This window comes from Camelus bactrianus, chromosome 1 (genome assembly GCF_048773025.1).
Source record: "Camelus bactrianus isolate YW-2024 breed Bactrian camel chromosome 1, ASM4877302v1, whole genome shotgun sequence".
NCBI classification, from domain to species: domain Eukaryota; kingdom Metazoa; phylum Chordata; class Mammalia; order Artiodactyla; family Camelidae; genus Camelus; species Camelus bactrianus.
Window position 1 is genome coordinate 63,323,964 of NC_133539.1, and position 14,090 is coordinate 63,338,053.

Consider the following 14,090-nt stretch of genomic DNA (forward strand, 5'->3'; position numbering starts at 1 on the left):
GCGCTGGGCTGTCCAATACCTGGAGTGGTTTGGCCACGTGGTCACCACAGCCTGGGTTATAAGGGTGAAATCTGCCTAAAGGTGGTCTTCTGCTACCCTGTCCCAGGCTGGGAAGCATGGTGCCGCCCCCGTACTCCCTGGCAGGGGAGAAGGACCAGCACCCTGGTGGAGGCTGGCACCAACTCACCTTCATACCCAATAGATGGTCCCCTCAGGTGTTTGATGTTACAGAGATTCTGCAGCCCCATGGCCCAGGCCATGGAATGTGGGGGAAAAAAGACACTTAGAAAATTTACTGAGGGCCCAGTACTGTGTTCATTAACTCACTAATCCCTGCCACAGCCCAATGAGGTAGGGACTGTCACTGACCCATTTAGATGAGGAAGCTGGGGGTTCTGACAGGTTAACTGACTTGCCTGCATGAATGGGAAAAACCGAAACTGAACCTACTAGAAAGGGGCAGGCTCGTGAGGTCAACCACCCAATCAGAGGGTGGGGCTAACGAGGCACTTTACTTGCATTATCTCACTTGTCCCTCAGGCCACCCTCTGAGGCTGTTATTATTAGCTGTCTTACCCATCTGGAAACCAAGGCTGGAGAGGTTTAAGGACATCCCTCGTGAATGCCCACCGTCCAGTCTGAGAGCAGAGCCTCTGCCTTTTCGCCTTGCCTCAGCTCTGCGTGGGCTGAGTCAGGGTCAGCCCGCGACCCCTGACCACTGAGAGCTGGGAACATGGGGACATGGCACAGAGCAGAGCCTCCACACATAAAGCAGAAGGCCCACTGTTACCACCTTTCATCAGAGGCCTCAGTTTCCTTCTCTCTCAAATGGGAGGGTTAAAATGAATTATTTCTAATTTGGGTCCAACTCAAGAGAGTCTCTACTGTAGTCTTCACTCTGAGGCCTTGAATTGGTTTCCAGAACTCTGGGGCCCAAATTAAAGGTTGATGTTCCCATTGTGAGCTTTGAGCTTCATCTGGCCAGTGGGGAAATGTTTGGGAGCCCCATAAACTTCCATCCTTATCCACTATTCCCAAGGGCTATTGTTCAGAACAGGCCCGTCAGTCCTAACAACATGGAGTGAGTATCACTCTGTCAAAGGAAATGAACACCAGAGCTGTGGTTGTGCCTCAGTTTCTGCAAAGAAATGCAGCAGGGAAACAGAGAGAGCAAAGCATTTCCAAGATCCCATGTGATGCTGATGGAGAGACTTCTGGCCTCTTCCAGGCTGTCCCGCCTTCCCGTGCTTGTTCCTGGGTGTATATGGGGGTGGGAAGAGGGCAGTAAGGGAGAGAAGCCAGCAGTGGGGGACGCTGAGGGAGTTCAGCCCAAAGTGCCGTGGCATCTTCGAGGAGTTTTACTCACCCAAGTGTGTGACAAGCACGCACCCCAAGTGAAATCAGGCTGGATGTGCAGGCTGGCAGAAGCCAGGCCACCTCACTGCACAGGTGGATGAGAAGGATTTCATTTTCATTTCAAAGAAACAAATTGCCTTTTTAATTTAGGCCATTAACTCTGCTCTGCAGTTAAACTACAGTGACTGGGCTGCTTTTATAACTGTCCTGTTTCCTTTCAAAAGATAAAAGCTGACAGCTAGTTTGGCAGCATTGAGTGGTAGGTCATGAACTTGAGGGGGCCAGATTTGTAGGAAGGAAGACATGCCTCATTTCATGAGGTCCTGCCATGGGTCTTTTGGCCAGAGGCTTGGAGTCTTTCCCTCCTTTTCCCATCTGTACACTAACATCGAAGGTCAAAAACACCTGCTGAACACCTGGGGAAGGAAGTGATTTGTAAGGACACAAAGTCACAGTTGCCCTTTTCAGACACCTGCTTTGGGAGCCCAAACTCACATCTCCGTGTTCTGGTCACACCCTTGTCTGTCCCCGCAGGCTTCTCTATCTGAGATGTGGGAAGAAATCTGGACGGGACCAGTCAGCGCTGTGTGCCGCATGCTGCCTCCTGACCAGCCTATGTGACACAGTTGGGGCGATTCTGGCCAAACAGCTCACAATCCAGGTGTGTTGGACCCACAGGTGACAGTGGCAGGCGAGGCCCATGTTCGCCTCAGGGACTGTGTCCAGGCTGGTCTTTCTGCTTCTCCAGTATCCTCCTGGCTCACTGCTTGCCTCCTTCAAGTCTTTGCTCAAAAGTCATCTCAGAGCAGGGAGGGTAGAGCTCAGTGGTACAGCGTGTGCTTAGCATGCATGAGGTCCTGGGTTCAATCCCCAGCACCTCCATTAAAACAAATAAATAAAAACCTAATCCTCCAACCCCATAGAAGACATTTTTTTTAAAGCCACCTCAATAAGATCTCCCTTGATCTCCTGTTTAAAACTGTGCCCTACCCCTACCACAGGCACTCCAGACCCCCTGTCTTGCTCTGTCTGTTTTCCCCCTAATACACCATCTACTTTACTATGTTTATCCCTTATTGTATGTTAATCCCTACGAGAATGTCAGCTCCTTAAGGGCAAAGGTTTTGGGTCTTTTTATACAAATCAACTTACATTTATTCCCTTGTGGTCAGTTGAAACCTACACCCCGGTAGACGTGATGTGCTTTCCCATGTACGCATTTGTAACCTCTGACAACTAATTAACAGCATACAAAACTGCCAGGTATCAAGGAAGACCGTGACTTCCCTCCCCGCAGCCAGCTGTGCTGTGATACCTTCGCTTGGTGCTGGCAGCCTCCTCTTCCCTCCTCTCATTCCGACACAATGCCTGCAGGCCTGTCTAAGTAATGTAATCTACTGCGGTGGGATTCCCCTGATAGCCTGTGCAGCACCTGGTGACAGGAGTATTCATACTCCCCAGTGTTGTGGCCTGACACCGATCTATCAGCCCAAAGGCTTTTATTCACTACCGTTTCCCATCCCTCCAAACAGCAGCTGACACACAGAGGGCGTTCAGTAAGAAGGGACTGTTGCTGTTACTGTGTGTAGAGCCCAGCTCATGCAGGTGTGTCTGGATCTTTTCCCAGGTGGACATGGGCTTTGGAGCAAGTGAGAAGCCATTTTAAGTTTTTCCAAAGTCGAGGCCCTCAAATAAATCTGTGTAGAATATCCCATACGAGAACATATCCCAAGGAGGACCCGTGGGCCCCAGGTCACGGGGCTGGTCCTGGCCTGTGCCACCCGGAGAGACATGAAAGGGGGCAGCCTAGTGTTGGACACAGATTTGGAGAGTTCTAGACCCTGCTTTGAGCATCATCCTATCAGAAACAAATCACCTTTCGTTTTGGAAGCCCATTCTCAATAGCTGATAGAATATAACGAAGCTCAGCTCAAGTCCAATAGTCATAGCTGGTGTTTATTAAGTATTTAACTATGTACTTGCCCCTCAGGGCTTTTTATGTATTAATTCAGTTAATCCTCAAATCATGGGCACTCTCATTATCCCTGTTTCACACACATGGAAACTGAGGCATAGAGAAGTTAAATAACCTCTCTAGAGTCACCCTCTAGTAAGTAGCAGTGTCAGGATTCAAACTCCAGAACGCGTGCTCTTAAGCACTAACTATAATGGACCTTTGAACAATATGCGTTTGAACCGTGTGGGTCCACTTAGACGGATTTTTTCCTACAAATACGCACTGCAGCACTATGCGATCCTTGATTGGGTGAATCCAGGGATGTGGAACCTCGGATACAGAGGGCTGACTATAAAGTTATCCACAGAATTTCAACAGCAAAGGAGTCGGCACCCCATGCCCTGCGTTGTTCAAGGGTCCACTATACTGTCAGCGGCTAGTGCATTTGTGGATGGTTCATTTTACTTCCCCCCCCACCCCCAGTCGCTGGTCAAAGCACTTCCCACGTGTCAGCTCATGTAATCTACTCAACAGTGTGGGAGGCACTGTTATTACCCCTGTTTTACAGATGAGGAAACTGAGGCCCGGGGAAGTCCAGTGGCTGGGCCCAAGTTGCATAGCAGCGGCTATGCTATACAGTGGAAAATGTGGCGGGCCGTGTTCTTGTCCCATCTCTGTGATAACCATCTGCATGATGGGATTGATCACTTAAGCACCCCATCTCCTTGTCAGTCAAAGGGAGAAGATAACCCACCCTCTGTTGGGGTGGGAGGTGTCCCTGGGAGCCCTACGTCAGGGGAACACGTGGTGGAGGAGATAGAAAATGAGAGGTGCTACAGTTGCTGAAAGATGTTTGAACACCCAGACTCTATTTCCTTTGCTCCCAGGTCTTCACTGGTGCCTACCTAGCAGCTATTGACCTGGTGAGCTTTGTGTCCATTCTCTTCCCAGTCTGTGGCTCCAAATTCAAGTCTAATTCAGGTGAGTGAGCTGCCATCTGTTCCTCCCTTCATCCATCCACTCATTTCACCCATCAGCGTGCTGAGTGCCTCTCCTTGTCACTCCCAAGCTGGGCCCCTGCCGGGCACAGACGAATGGGCGAGCTCCCTGGCCTCAGCCAGACAGGGGAGCCAGGGCCCTAAATGGTAGTTAGCGCTGCATGTGAGGGGCTGTAGGCACACAGTGGGCATCTAGAGGAGGGGAAGGGCTGCACGTGTCAGGGAAGGATGTGATGTCAGAACTGGGACCACAGGGAAGGGCATTCCAGGTGGAAGAGCAGCACGGGCAAAAGCCAGGAAGAGGGAGGGTGCAGGGCTTTGGGCGTGAACAGTGATGTCTCAGTGCGCCAGTCCAGAGGCTCCAAGCGAAGCCCCACCACTTCTGGAAATAGATGCCAGGAATGGGCTGGAGCCACCTCAGGCAGAGCGTGGGCTGGAAGTGACTGAGATGGGATGAGTAGCCTTGAGTCTGTGGGACCAGGACATTCCTGAGAAGAGACAGCAGTGTTCTTGGAGCATCGTCTGAAAAGTGCTTGCATCAGTGGGTGCTATAAGATGCCCTTTGCTCGATGCTGCCCCAAGGAGGAATGTTCTTGTTAGAATTGTTCAGAGGAGGCTCTGTCTTCTATTTCAAGGATGCTTCTATTTCAAAGATGATGCTTGTCTACTCCTGGTTTTGGTGCCCCGGCACCCGTGTGCCCACTTATGGGTGCGTTCACTAAGCTTGTACTGGTTCCGCTCTGTGCAGATGATAGAACTGCCAGGGCACAGTGCCTGCCCTCAGGGGACTCCTGTCTAGGACAGGCGACACTGTACACGCAGATGCATGTGATCAAGGATAACATCGCCCTGCCTTGAAACATAAAACACTATGAGAGGCGGAGGAAGGGGAACACTGCCAGTCATCTGAGGGTTGGGGGGGCGGTGCAGGAGGAACTGGGCACAGCCACAGGCCCTTGCGGGGTGGGGAGGGTCTGGCCTATGGGACAGCGTGGGAGCCTGTCGTGGCCTCAGGGCCGGGGTCGACCCCAGTTCTTCCCACGCAGCTGTCTGTCGAGTTCCAGATCCCGGGAGACCTGCAGGATCTTGGTGTCTGTTGCAGGTCGGAGCTCCCAGGAGAGGAAGAAGAGGCAGCGGCTGAAGGCCAGCGTATTTGCCCTGGCCCTGCCGCTGAGCCTGGGCCCAGGCTGGGCTCTGTGGACCGCTGTCCCAAAGGCTTCAGGCCCCATCCGAGGGCCGCAGCGGAGGCTGCTGGGAAGCCTGCTACAGGTGAGACTGCCCAGGAGGACAGGAGGTGGGGGAATGCAGGTCCCTCTCCTCCCTACGGTCCTAGCAAATGCCCTGGGGGGTGGGGGACAGGGTTAGGCCTTGTTGGGAAGAACCTCCTAAAAGCAGAAAAGGAGGGGCCTAGGGTGCGTGAGCATCTTCTTGGGGTGCTGAGTGTGTCACTGTCCCCACAGGACAATACTGAAATCTTCGGCTACCTGCTGGGCAGTATCGCAGCCTTCGGCTCCTGGGCGTCCCGGATCCCCCCACTCTCCAGAATCGTGAGGCTGGGGTTGGGACTGTGGGTCACCCTGGCAGGTCTTAGGGCATCTGGGAGCATCCTCCCAGCTTGAGGCCACCGGGGTGGAGAGGTGGCATGTGTGTACGCGTGTTTGTGGGCATGTGTGCATTTGTCTATGTGCGCAGGCAGTGGGCAGCCGGCCCCAGGCCTCAGGGAAGCCCCGAGGCTCACAGGGAGAGCGCACCTGTGTTCTCTCCATTTCTCTAGCAAATGAAAAGCATACGCCATAGGCACAATACTATGAATTTCTGAGGCACCACCCAGCAAGGATTTGCCAGGCGGCCACCAGGCAGTCGTCTTCCCAGCCTCTGTACTGACCTGCTAGACTCACGAGTGCTGGAGAAATTCCTGCCACGCCTCGGATCACCAAGCCAATTCTAATCTTCAAGCAATTATAGAGCACCTACTGTGTGCCCAGCATCTCAGGCAAACAGAACCCTCTAGGTCCTAGTACCAACCCTGAAAAAAGCTTCAGTTTTGAGTCAGTGGGTGCAGGGAAAGTGTGGCAGGGGAGCGAGTGCAGGGGGTTCCCCTAGCTCTGGCTCATCCAGAGCGGCAGCAAGAGCAAGGCCCAGGGCCAGTGGCCCAGGTCCCAGCCGGGCTCTGCAAGTCACCACCCTTCTCTGGCCATCAGTGTCCTCTGTAAAATGGGGGTGGGTGGGCTAGAGGACCCTCCCAAAGGCTTCTCACCATAGTGGTGTTGCCTGGGCTGTGTGAGGTGGGAAGCAGTGTCTCCACCTGCAGCCTTTGGGGCCAGCAGGCCAGGGGCCACCCTCCTTGGTGGGGTGCTGCCTATTCTGGGGGTAGCGGGCCAGAAACAGGGCAGCCTGGGAACAAAACTAGAAAAAATGCTGAGGGAGATGGAAAAGTCTTTTTGAGAGTTAAAATTAAAATGGAGAAAATCAGACAACACATGCTTTTTCTCTTGAATATTTTCCATTCCTTAGCCAAGGCTTGTATTCTTTAAATATAGTCATCTAATGAGCAAACTAAGTTATGTATGATATAATTTATATTTATGTATTTAAATATCCATGCAATTGCATATAATTGGAAATACATAGTATTTGTGTATTTAGCGTGAGTTTCTACCTGTAAAGGCTACTTATATATATATATAAATAGTACATGTTTCCTTTTTAAAAAACCAATACTTCCATTACTCATTCTCCAAAAATATCTTCTTGGCTTCAAAATTTCCAGAATGTTATGTGTAATTTTCCTGACTTTCCCATCTGTCCTGGTTTACCATTGGTGGTCGCAGGAAGAGAAGGGTCAGACCTTGGCTCTCCATAATTCAGTCTTCCCCATGCTCTCCCTGCTGACATTCACAAGCCCCTGTCCAGTGCTGGGGACCAGGGCACTGAGAGGGTGAGGATCTCAGCCCTGCCCTCAGGAGCCCTCTGTCTGTTGAGCAGACAGATGTGTGAGGAGCTAAGTCATGATCAGGGATAAAGGCACTCCAATAGAGGGGTATGTCAGGTGTGAGGGACCCAGAAGAGGGAGTTACTTGTTCCCTTTAGGGTAGAGGTAGTAAGGGATGGTTTCCCAGAGCTGAGTTCAAGCCAGGTTCTGAGGGATGACCAGGCATTCATTGGGCAAAAGAAGCAGCTTGAACAAAAGCTGGAAGCCCAACAGAAGTAGCACCCTTGGGGAATAGCCATGGGCAGAGGGCTTGCCCTCCAACCCCCAGGGGCCTGGGTCTTAGAATCGGCTCTAAGGGAGCTGGGGTGGGGGGTGACAGTGTCCCTCCCAGCCCACCCTTTGCTCTCTTTGCCCAGTGCCGGGGTAAGACATTTCCCTCCATCCACCTGTGGACCCGGCTCCTGTCAGCACTGGCTGGCCTCCTCTATGCCTCGGCCATCGTGGCCCATGACCGGCGGCCTGAGTACCTGCTGCGGGCCACGCCCTGGTTCCTGACCTCCCTTGGCCGTGCGGCGCTGGACCTTGCTGTATCCACCCCAGACCCGGGGGGCTTGACTGCCTGTGTCTCATCTCCTCCTACCCTGTTGCTAGAAGGAATTCTTCCCCAGTGGCCAGGGTGGTGGTTTAAAGCCCGGGGCAGGCAGACACAATTGCAATGTGCAATTTTGTGTTTTGTTTCTTTCTTTCTTTTTTTTTTTTTTTTTTTTTTTAGTAAGAACTCTCTGTGAAACAGCAGAGGAGGGTGAGAAGCTTCCTGGCCCCGGGATCAGAAGAGCCACACTCTACTGCTGCTCCCTACCTGGGCTGGTCCCCGCCCTCTGTGAACCTGTTTTCCTCATCTTTGCCTTGTCTTTCTCACGGGCTGGGAAGGGCTGTGATCATCCACTCTCTGTCCACTTTGGTACTCGAGCCCCCAGTGAGGAAGCAGGGAGAGGAGCTGACAGTGGCTGCCCTGCGTCAGTGTTTGCTGTTGCCTGATGTGCTGACGCCCCAGTGACCTTGGTGTGAGGACCTCAAGGGCAAGCTAAGCTCAGACAGGGGCAAGTGGAGATGCCGGCAGTGGGTAATGGGTCTGCTATTAGTGGGAGGGCTGAAAAACCTGTGGATTTAGCATAAATAGTTCAGAAACATTTTCTCATTTCCTGGTTTTTGTTTATTTTTAGTTTTTTGTTGTTTTTTTCTTTTTTTTTCTTATTTCTTTTCTGTTTGTTTTCTTTGCATGCGTGTGTGTGTTTTCTCATGTACTATTTGAGTTTTCAAGGGCTGCCGATTCACTGCCACAAGCTTAATGGTTTAAACAACAGGAATTTATTCTCTCAGCTGTGGGGGCCAGAAGCCCGCAATCCAGGCGGGGCCGTTCTCTCCCCAGGGGTTCTAGGGAGAATCTTTCCTTTCCTCTTCCAGCTTCTGCTGGCTCCCGGTGTCCCTTGGCTCCTGGCAGCATCATTTTAATTTCTGCCTCCATCTTCACGTGGCCTTCTTCCCTTTGTGTATCTCTGCATGTCTTCTCTTATGAGGTTCCTGTCGTGGGACTTACCTTATCCACCCTAATCCTGGAACCTCATTTGAACTAATTATATCAGTAAAGACTTTGTTTCCAAAGGAGGTCCCATTCTGAGGTTCCAGGTGGGCATGAATTTTGGGAGGACCCTGGTCAGCCCTCTACATGTCCTGTCCCTGCAAGCCAAGGAAGATGCTTTTCACAGTCCTTTTGTTTAACAGGTATTTACTACGTGCTTGTGACAGGCTGCGTCTGGCTGGGTGCTGGGCCCTCAGGGGACAGGAACTAGAGAGAGTCAGATCTGGCTGTGTCCTCAGATGAGCTTGTGTCTGTTCTGGGACCGACCTTGGCAGGGTGATCCGGGATGGAGGGAGCCAGCCCAGGGTGGAGCCCGTGGGGTGCAGGGGTGAAGGCACCACCCTGTGGCTGAAGTTCTCTGTTTCCACGGACCTTAACTCCGCTTCTCAGATCATTTTTCTTTCCTGGGTGATGAAAAGCAAGATGAGGCAGGCCTTGGGATTTGCCTCTGAAGCCAGAGGGAACCCCGACAGGCAAGCCCTTCTGACCTGTGTGGAGAAGGAGGAAGAAAGCCAGGAGGCAAGGACTGAGGCAAGGTCTCAGCTGGACGAGGGCGGGGCCCACCAGAGCTTGTGTGCGGCGGGGGCGGGGGCAGTGAGCCCTGCCAGAGCCCGGCCCAGGGTCCACTTCTTCAGATGTTCTGGGTTTAACAGTGTAATCTGACTGAGTTAATGAAACAGATGATCGTGTGAGTGTGACCAAGGTAAAGGGGGTATATATAGCTCCTTGGACCGAAGATCCGAGTTCCTAGGAAGGGTCTAATAGGAAGTTATTTTCATTTCATTCTAGAAACTGATGAGATTATATTCCAGAAGGAAGCTAAAATATTAAGAGATCCCTGAGTGTTTAGTACTCAGAAGGGAGGAAGCAAGCCTTTACCATCTCTTCAGCAGTCTTTACAGCAATGGTTCTCTAAGTGTGGTCCCTGGACCAGCATCTCCTGGGAACTTGTTAGAAATGCAAATACTAGGGCTCTACCCAACTCTACCAAATCTTAAGCTCTGTGTATTTTAATAAGCTTAATAAGTTTTAATTCTGATGCACGATAATGTTTGAGAGCCGCTGCTTTACACAAGCATTTAGTTAGCACACACAGCAGTGGTTCCGAAACTTTGCCATATTTTAGAATCATCTGGGGTGGCGCTTTTAAACTCTGTATATCACATCCGTACCAATGAAATCATATTATCTGTGTGGGTAGGGGACAGGGAGTGAGAGCGAAACTTCAAATGTTTTGTTTAAGAAGCCAAGGTGATTCCACTGTTCAGCAAAGTTTGGGAACCACTCACCTATAGTGACCTCAAAGAGACAAATAAAGATACATCTTACAGAAAGCAGAAAGTGAAATGTGCTATAAAAGAACAGAAAAAATACTCTAGGGGTTCTTTTGAAGAAAATGAGATCTTGTTTTTAGAAAAACATCTCTTGATTTTAAGAACTCCTCTTTTTGTCTCCCTGTCTCTGCTTGAAAGAATTCGGACTGGATGCCTCTCATTGCACTGCCGCACTGCAAGCCACTCAAGAGGATGGCAGCCATTAGTCGTTACATGGAGCTGACCATAGAGCCAGTGCAACAGGTAAGTGGCTGTGGGCCACAGCCAGGTGTCCAGAAGGGTGGAGGTAGTCATGGAAGGCTTTCTGGAGGAGGTGACACTTTAGATGCAGTGGGGGCAGAATGAGTCAGGGAAGCATGTAAAAAGAGAAAAGAGCTCTTGAAGGACTTGGGTGGATGGGGGGAGCAGAGGGAAAGGAGTTCGGGAGATGAAAGGGTGGACACAATGCTGAAGCTGACCATCATCCTGAGGATGATGGGAGTCCAGAGGACATCAGGACTAGAGACTCAGGGGCAGATGTGTATCTTAGAGACGTCACTCAAGCAGTGTCGGGGGCAGACTAGGGAGAGGAGACTGGAAGTGAGGGGGTCAGTAAGGCGCAGACGTTAAGTCCAGGAAAGAGGTGATGTGGCCTGAACCAAAGCTGGAGCAATGGGGACAGTGAGGATGTAGGAGTAAGGGAGACCTCAGGCTCCAGAAGACCCCCAGGGTCCAGGCCTGCACGTGAGGTCCTCAGGAGGAAGAGGTTGGAGAGAAGAGGGAAAGAGGTGACCAGAAGTCCACTCCATGTCCCACACCCCACTAAGGCTGCTCCTGTCAAGGCTACAGTGATCCCCAGGAGCTAAATCCCATTTCTGTTCTGGTTGAGTTTCAGCTCGTTTGGCCACTAGCTTCTTCTGATTTCTGGGGCCCTTCCTGTTCTGGTTTCTCTGCCACCCTCATAGGTCTTTCTTCCCCATCACTTCTTCTGGCTCCTCCTGCTGAACTCGACTTCCAGGTTGCAGTCCCCCAAGCTCCACCCCAGGAGGGCTCCCTCTCTGGTCCCATAGCCCAGTGTGCCAGGTCGTGCTGATTTCCTCAGCCAGCCTGTGTCTCCATCCTTTTCCTCTCCCTCAGTTCCAGTCTTGGCTGCCCGGCTACCTCTTCATTGTCACCACGTGGCATCACACACATGCTGTGTCCAAAACGGAATCCTGGGTTTCCATGCCCGGACGGGCCCCTCTGCCCGTCTTCCTCTTTTCAGTAAGCAACACAACTGCCCTCAGAGCGGGTCAAATCCAGAATTCTAGTCTTCCCCTCACTATGCGCCACTGTCCATCCAGTCCATGTGTGAGTCTTGTAGATACTCCTTTGAAAGTATATGCAGCAGCTTCCCAACTGGTTTTCCTCCCACTGCTGTTTTTGTCCCACCCCTCCATCTGCAGCTAGCAACTGGAGGGTCTCTTACAAATGTAAATGACATCTCGTCCCTCCTCGGTTTAAAACCCTCCTCTGGCCTGCCATTTCATGCAGAATAAAATCTAATCTCCTAACACAGACTTGTAAGACCCTCCCAGCCCCGTGCTCGCCCCTCCCTGACTGCCTCCTACTCTCCCCTTCTTCAGTCCTCTGGCTGCACAGAATTTCTCTCCATTCCTCTGCCTACATGCTCTTCCTCCTGACTTTTTTACGTGGCTGCCTCTTTCTTGTCTTTCAAAATTCAGTTAAAATGTCACCTTCCCCCACCAGCCATTCAAAAGTAGCCTCCACCCCTCTGCTGTACCGTTTTATTTTATTACCTTTTTAAATGCTCTGCATAGCACTTATCACAGTCGTTTTCTTTCATTTGTTTTCTGTTTCCTGCTGGGATATAAACTTTGTCTCCTGTTTTGTTTGCCTACATCCTGGTACATCAGGTAGGGAGCTTTTGGTACAGGTGTGTTTGGAACCTGGAGTTCAGTGGTAGCAGCCCCCACTGAACTGTCTGCGGGACATGCCGGTGCTCAGAGAGAGCTGGGCCTGAGAGATAGGTTTTACTCTTTGTTGTTCCTTGGAAAATAGGCGCAAATACCCTGTAGGTGATGTAAGTGAAGTTCAGAGAGATTCAGAGCATGCTTTCATAACTGAGAGCCCACTTCAGCCATTAAGCTCCTCTTCCCATGGGAAGGTGGGTTGGTGAGTGGGTGGGTGATGAGAAGCCCTGGGTAAAGCACAGGCGCTGGGCCAGAGCTTTGCACTAGAAATTTAAAAATCACGGAACTTCTGAAAAATAATAGTTCAAAAGTTGCGTTCACTTGAACCCTTCCAGTACCTGAATCTTGAGTGGCTGCCCACTGGGGAACACACTGCTTAAAAGAAAACTGTGCTCCTCCTTCGCTGTCTTCCGCGGAGGCCTGGCAGTACATTTTTGAGCAAGTACTTCCACTTGGCCTCTTCCTTCTGTGACCACCAGAGGGCGAGAGGTGTCTCCAAGACAGCTTCCCACAGGGAGCTTGGAGCCCCAACGTCCAGCCAGGGACTGAGGCTGGCTCTGGGCTCTAGGACCACCATTCCCATGGTAGTCTGTTTATTGAGGGCTGACTACTTGCCAGGCTCTGGGTAAATAACAACAGCCAACATTTCCATGATGTTTATTGTACTGGTCATAGTGCTTAGACTACTAATCTAAGTGCTTTACATACTACTAATCTAAGTGCTTTTCATTTAATCTGAACAGCCAAGTCTCGAGGTATTATTCTCATTTTACAGATATGGAAAATGGGGGCACAGAGAGGTTAAGCAACTTGGTTAAGGGCACACAGTTTGCCGATGGTAGAAGCGGGCAGGATTCAGAGCTTTCTCCACCTGATTCTGTGCCCTTGACCACAATACTACACAGCTTCTTACCTGGTAAAATGGCTGAGTAAGCATCAAGGAAGCGCTTGACAAATGGTTGTTTTTTAAATTATTATTAACACAGATCCTTATAACAATCTGAAGTAGATACTATTATTATTTCTATCCTTGTTATTTACTAATCACTAATAATTTTATTATTTTAAAATGAGGCACACAGAGACAGGGTTAACTCACTTGCCCAAGATCCTATAGTTAGAAAATCACAGAAATAGGTTTCAGACTGAGCCTGTCTGGTTCTGGGACCTGAGCTTTCACAGAGAGGACATGCTCTCTATGCTGCCATCTCATGCCTGCTATGTGAGCAAGTTTTCTCTTTTTTTTTCCCCCATGAGGATGTCCCGATGGTCATGTGATGCCATGTGCCTTGACACATCCTGTTTGGCCTGCCATCTGGAAGCGGGTGAAAGAGCCAGGGCAGTGCTCACCCGTCCCAGCATCCCCTCCTGAGCACTGGTCCTAGGAGAGCTTTTCCAGGAGATGCAGATCCAAGCTGAGCCTGAGGGCCCGGGGTGTGCGGTCCCAGGAATCAACAGCTTGGAGCACTGGAAAATGCCATTTTATTTGTTGACTCAGGTGTGGTCAGGCCTGGGGAATTTATAGACTTTTTCAGTGTTGCCTGGGAGGCCTCTGCTGCTCCACCTCTGCCACCTGCCTGCGCTGCCCAGAAAGCTGCCTTCGTCTCCTTGGTGGACTTTCATCCCTTCCAGCCCACTCTCACAGGGAGCTATGCACTTGACGCATGCAGGGCTTCAGAGGAAGCAAGACAGGAATTACCACTCCTTCTGTGGGTTAGGAAACTGAGACTCAGGGGGATAAATATTTGACCCAGATCACACGGTTAGTTGGTGGAAGACATGGGTCCAGAAGGCAGGTTGTCCCCACCATGGTGTGTCTGTGGGATTGACTGCCTGGCTCTGAAACCCCAGCCCAAGGGCTTTGACGATCTCCGAGAAAGCCCCTGTGGGAGGAGGCTCTCTTCTGAGATAGATAGGTAGGC

General features: G+C 51.0%; 1 protein-coding gene across 7 annotated transcripts in view; it reads left to right on the forward strand.

Annotated features, from left to right (window-relative positions):
* Positions 1-14,090, forward strand: part of TMEM44 (transmembrane protein 44) — a 34,876-nt gene that overhangs the window by 1,318 nt on the left and 19,468 nt on the right. For 4 of the 7 annotated variants that reach the window (XM_074365662.1, XM_045519816.2, XM_045519815.2 and 1 more), the window contains exons 2-8: positions 1,891-2,017; positions 4,201-4,294; positions 5,414-5,580; positions 5,772-5,858; positions 7,660-7,830; positions 9,273-9,413; positions 10,355-10,459. In XM_074365662.1, coding sequence (XP_074221763.1) covers positions 1,891-2,017; positions 4,201-4,294; positions 5,414-5,580; positions 5,772-5,858; positions 7,660-7,830; positions 9,273-9,413; positions 10,355-10,459 — 892 coding nt within the window. The remainder of the gene's footprint in view (positions 1-1,890; positions 2,018-4,200; positions 4,295-5,413; positions 5,581-5,771; positions 5,859-7,659; positions 7,831-9,272; positions 9,414-10,354; positions 10,460-14,090) is intronic. The other 3 variants (XM_074365684.1, XM_010959285.3, XM_010959283.3) reach the window with 1 other exon arrangement.